Source organism: Cavia porcellus, unplaced genomic scaffold (genome assembly GCF_034190915.1).
Source record: "Cavia porcellus strain 051 isolate PalLab524CR breed Dunkin Hartley unplaced genomic scaffold, mCavPor4.1 scaffold_18, whole genome shotgun sequence".
Lineage (NCBI taxonomy): Eukaryota > Metazoa > Chordata > Mammalia > Rodentia > Caviidae > Cavia > Cavia porcellus.
Window position 1 is genome coordinate 28,212,013 of NW_026947501.1, and position 5,656 is coordinate 28,217,668.

At 61.7% G+C, this 5,656-nt stretch overlaps 1 protein-coding gene across 1 annotated transcript; it reads left to right on the forward strand.

Annotated features, from left to right (window-relative positions):
* The first annotated feature begins 2,508 nt into the window (after positions 1–2,508).
* Positions 2,509–4,331, forward strand: Tlx2 (T cell leukemia homeobox 2). Its single transcript, XM_003468972.3, has 3 exons — positions 2,509–3,250; positions 3,632–3,869; positions 3,973–4,331. The coding sequence occupies exons 1-3, from the start codon at positions 2,851–2,853 to the stop codon at positions 4,187–4,189; spliced, it is 855 nt and encodes a 284-aa protein (XP_003469020.1). The 5' UTR covers positions 2,509–2,850; the 3' UTR covers positions 4,190–4,331.
* The last annotated feature ends 1,325 nt before the right edge of the window (positions 4,332–5,656 follow it).

Here is a 5,656-nt window from a genome sequence, read left to right on the forward strand (position 1 = left end):
TTGTTTGTTTGTTTTTCAAGAAAGGGTCTTCATATGTAGTTCAGACTGGCCTTGAACTCAGTGATCCTCCAGGCTCAGCCTCCCAAGAGTTCTGGGATTACAGGCATGTCTCACCACACCTGGCTACTAAATTTTTTTTCTCTGCCAGGTATGGTGTCTATAATCCCAATAATCCCAGCACTCAGGGGCCTGAGGCCGGAGGATCCCTGTGAGTTCAAGGCCAGTCTGAACTACGTATCAAGACCCTGTCTCAAAAATTAAAAAAATTTTTTCTTAAGCTCCTCCAAAACGTCTGTATTATTGTTTGTGACCGTTCTCCTCAGTGGGTCAGTTGAACAATCTCTGAGTGTAGTATCTTCTGTGCTGACCTCAGAAGCTAGGGATGGGCATAGGTGAGCCAGGTCTGCAGCATGTTACCTCTCCCTCATTCACTGGTTTACTCATGGCTTCACGGGAGAAGTATTTATTCAGCTTGGTTGGAGACACTGTGGTTGCTGCCCTCACCCCAGGTACCATCCAGAGCTGGGGAAGGGACTGGCAAACTCACCTTTCACCGGGGGTGGAGGCCCTCAGGTGCTGTATTTCTTTGCTGTCTCCCTGGTGGAGTCCAACCTATGCTGCCTCTGAAGGTTTTCCCTGAATGTCAGAGGCTTCATGCTCCTCCAATGCTCCTCTCAGCCTCCCTCTGCTGGGAGGGTGAGGGTCTCTGTGAAGAGATACGGAGGTAGTAATGTCTGCTTCACCAAGTTCATAACACCGCCAACCGATAGATCGGCAACAGCATCCATGCGGTTTCAGAAGGGGCTGTGGGCAGCGATGTGGGAAGGGCTGGAGAAATTGCCTGATAGAGGTGACCAAGGTGGAGAGAGTTATCACAGAGTGTTATCCACGTCCGCGGTCCCCACCATGGTTCCCCTCCTTCAGGCTGAAGCTTCTAAGAATCCGGGGAGCCAATGGTTTTGGGTGAGGAGAGAGCCTATTTTTCTCTCTCTATCTGCCTGCCCAGATGCCCAAATATCATTCCTGGTTCCCAAGAGGGAAAAGACCCTCTCACCCTGCCCCAGGCGCCAGGCTGCCAGCCCATCTGCTGGGGAGAAGAAAGGAGGGGCCAGTCTTTCCCAGGGGGTCCTGAGGACTCAGTTGGAAGCCCAGTGTCGGGGAGACCCGTCTAGTAGACTTAGAAGCATTTCGGTTCACACGGGGAACTGTCAGGGTGGAGCTGAGCATGCACAGGGCCGGGGGCGAAGGGCGAGGGCTGGCACGGCGGGGCGGGGCGGGGTCTTTTGGCCACAACATGTTTGAGGCCGCTGAGCCGCAGGTCGGTGCCCACCCGCTGCAGGATGGCAGGGGCGCTTCCCTCCCCGCGCCCAGTCTCACCGGCTCGGAGGCGCCAGGTCCCCCCCCAGGGCCGGGGCGGGCGGGGGAAGGTAATGTAATTCCGGCCCGGCTAACCTGATTATGGCGGCCTGCACCGGGCAGGGTGGCGGCGGGGGCGGGTCTAAGGCTCGGGGGCCCGCCGGGCCAGGGTCCCATTCCCGGGAAGGACGCAGAGTTCACACACTCCGGCTCCAGGGTTCAAGGCCAGAGGTCACAAGGTCACCGAATGGCTTCAGTCTTTCTCCACCTCCCTTCCCTGGCGCGCCCGGGCGGGCGCATTTTCTGGGGCTTGGATGGGGTGAAGGGTCTGAAGGAGAAGGGGCGGCGGGGATCCTCCCCAGGCCTCAGCGAGCCCCACGCGGTGCCTGGGGGCGATTTCCCGCCTCGGAGAGGGGAGTGTGTATGAGAACAGACATCCCAGGCGCAGAGCAGCGGGCAGAACCCCGCGCTGGGATTCTGCACTTTGCGCTGAGTTGGCCCAGGGTGAACCATCGGTCCCATTTACAACGACCTCAGAAAATCGAAATTCTAGGAGACGGGGCACCAATTACTGGTGCGTCCGGCCCGGGCTGGGGCACACTCCTCGCGAGGACTGCAGGTGCCCCAGGATCGCCAGCCCGGGGTGGTCGTCCCCGCCCTAGCCCACCGGACGCGCCCTGCGAGCCCCTTCCCACACCTGTCCTCGTCCTCCGGCCTCCAGATCGCGGGTCGCCGTTCCCCTGCCGCTTCTCACGCAGCTGGGAGGCCACAACGAGATCTGGCCTCACGGGACACTTATGCCAGGGCCCCAACGAATCCGGGAAGGGGCCGGGGGGACCCATCGGGAGGTGAAGCGTGGGGGCTGGGGAGGAGGCACCTGCCGAGGAAGCTGGCCGGGCGGAGGCAGCTCGAAGGCGGAGGCCGGCGAGGCTGCAGGCGCGGCGAAGACCCGGCTGACTCAGCGGCCGGCGCTCCGGCCCCTCCCGCCCCAAGCCCGGCTCCTAAACGCCCTCGCCCTCCTCTGCCTTTGCCCGGCGCATCCTCGCGGGCGGGCGCCAGCAGGCGTCCATTCCCCTTTAACGGCCGGGCCCCGCCCCTGCCCTACCCCCAACCTCACTACCCACCCGGGGCCGAGCTGTCAGTCACTGCCCCAGCCCTCGCCGGCCAACCTTCTCCACCCGGGACTCGGGCAGCGGCCCCGCCACCGAGCGTCCATCTGCGCTTGGGACCCAGCGAGGGAGCTCTCGGGGCCCCGGCCGCGAGCTCCTCCGGGATGCGAGTCCCTGCACGGACGCCCGGCAGGGGCGGGGACCCACGCGGCTGCTCCGGGCGCACCGGGATGCTGCTGTTCCGGGGGCCCCGGCGCCCGGCTGCGGCCAGCCCCGCGGACCCCTGAGGCCACTGCCCGGAGCGCGCCGCTGCGGGGCTCCCCGAGCGGTCCGAGGCGCCCTTCCCAGCCGCCGCACCTCTAGCGGTCCTCCCTGGCTGGGACCCATGGAGCCCGGGGTGCTGGCCCCGCACAGCCTTCCGCACCACGAGCCAATCAGCTTTGGCATCGATCAGATCCTGAGCGGCCCTGAACCCCTGGGAGGAGGCGTAGGCCCGGGTCGCGCGGGCCAGAGCCAAGGGGAGAGTGCGGCATTCTCGGGTGGATTCCACGGAGCCTCGGGCTATGGACCCGCAGGCTCCCTGGCCCCGCTGCCCAGCACCTCCGGAGTGGGCCCGGGCGGCGTGATCCGCGTCCCGGCTCATCGCCCGCTGCCGGTGCCGCCGCCCGCGGGAGGCGCCCCCGCGGTCCCTGGGCCCTCGGGTTTGGGCGGCGCCGGGGGCCTAGCGGGACTCACCTTCCCTTGGATGGACAGCGGCCGCCGCTTTGCCAAGGACCGGCTCACGGGTGAGGTTGCCCGACGCCTCCCGCGTCACGCCCTTCGCCGCTTTCTATCTCTTTCTGCTCCAACTCCAGGAGCCCTTTCTTCCCTCCCCCAGATTTAAGCCGGGGATCCTCACTCAACCCGGATCTCGGTCCCGCAGACAGAGGCAACCGAGAGGGCCCTGCCCGCGGGGCCGTACCCTGCCTGCAGTCCCTGCGCTCCCACGGTGCGGAGGGCAGGGTGATGTTAGGGTCGTCCCTTGGTCACTCTAGAGGGAGGGCCGATTATCCTGACGCACGGTCTTCTCCGGATGCCCCTGCTGATGCGGGGCTAAGCCTGGGGCCCGGGTCTCAGTGACCCCGCGGATCTTCCGTCCAACCCTGCCCGCTCCTTCTTCCCCGCAGCTGCGCTCTCGCCCTTCTCTGGGACGCGCCGCATAGGCCACCCGTACCAAAACCGCACACCCCCGAAGCGGAAGAAGCCGCGCACGTCCTTTTCCCGCTCGCAGGTGCTGGAGCTGGAGCGGCGCTTCCTGCGCCAGAAGTACCTAGCCTCGGCCGAGAGGGCGGCGCTGGCCAAGGCCTTGCGCATGACAGACGCACAGGTCAAGACCTGGTTCCAGAACCGACGCACCAAGTGGCGGTGAGGCGCAGCCCGGGCGAGGGTGGACCGGGGTCACCGGCCGGGACACCTGGCGGAGAGGCGGGCGGGCCCCATCACTGACCCCGGATCTCTGCCCGTCCAGGCGCCAGACGGCAGAAGAGCGCGAGGCCGAGCGGCACCGTGCGGGGAGGCTGCTCTTGCACCTGCAGCAGGACGCGCTCCCGCGGCCGCTGCGGCCGCCGCTGCCCCCAGATCCGCTCTGCCTGCACAACTCGTCGCTCTTTGCACTGCAGAACCTGCAGCCCTGGGCAGAGGACAACAAAGTGGCTTCCGTGTCCGGGCTGGCCTCGGTGGTGTGAGCTGCGCCTGCCGGATCGGCGGAGTGCACTCAGCCCGCGGCGGCAGAGCGCACAGCTGCCCACGCACATGGACTCGTGGCAGCCGAGGTATGAGGAGCAGCGGGACTTGTGACACCGTCGAGGGCTCCTTGGCCACCAGCGGGCACCCAGGCCTGCACTGAGCAGATGCCGGGCGCAATCAGACGCGGCCTTTCCCGCCATTTTTCACTGACCAGCTGTTAAACAGCTGCCGGGACTGAAGCCTCCAGGGGGCGGGACCTGCAGGACAGTAGCCAATGAGGAGCGTGGGGGTGGGGTGGGGGAGCGCACTGCCAACCCGAGCCTCGCTGCGGAGGTGCCCAGCGGAGAGTAAGCTCAGAGCCGGGTTCTAGGAGCCAGAGCCAAGCCGCGAGGCCAGCAGTGCTGGGCAAGGGATGGCTGCAGTCAGTGGTATTTGGGGGCTATATACCAAAGGTGTGAGAGAAGGAGCCTACCGCGGCAGAGTGAGAGGAAGCGCCAGAGCTGAAAATCTGGCTGACTGTGACAGGGATCAGAGGGGCTGTCTACGCTGGGCATCTCACTCCACAACTGTAAAATAATCGCTAAGGATTCCTTCGTGATTCTGCGTCTCATGTTTCCATGCGTGTCCAATCTGCTGGCACATCCTACTACTTGAAATGTACAATACACCTGTGCTCTAGAGGAGACAGCGGCTTCCAGGCCTGATGAAAGGTCAATCTAGGGAGAAAGCTTAGCTCTGGTGTTCCACGGGGACAAGGACAGGGGAAGAGGAAATGGTGGACACAAGTGAATGGGTCCAGCAGAGTCAGGGTAAACAGAATTTATCAAATATTTAGGAATTACAAGCCTAGAAGAATCAAAGGTAATTTCAAGATTGGAAATGAGGGGCTGAGGATATAGCTTGGTGGCACAGCACACAAGGTCCCGAGTTCAATTTCTGGTACAAAAAATGTTGGAAATGTGGAGGGTCAGGAAATTAATGATGTTGTGGATGAAGGAAAAATTGTGAGGTTTGTAGTAAGATAAACTTTTTCTTTGGGTAATGGGGATTGAACTTATGACCTTGCACTTGCCAGGCAAGCACTTATGCTGCTGAGCTAAATCCCCAGACCCTGTAGTAAGATTAACTTTATATGTGAAACTAAATGTTACATCTAGAGGGGAAAAAAATCTGGAGATCAGATGACTCCCACAGAGATGGAGAAAGAATAATAAGACCAGATAGACTTTCCTAGGGAAGGAGCTCAGAAGAAAAGTGGAGTTCTAGGTATAAACCTTTGTATCTGCCACATTCCATAAACATTAACAATGTGCAAGATGATGGAGGATATCAAAGTTAACAGTCCAGGAGCATGAAAGGGAAAGGAGGACCCAGCCAAAAGGAAGAAAAGTGTGATGACCCCTGAAAGTTTTAGAAAGACTTCAATAGCCCAGCATGGTGGCATGTGCTTGTAATTCTAGCACTCT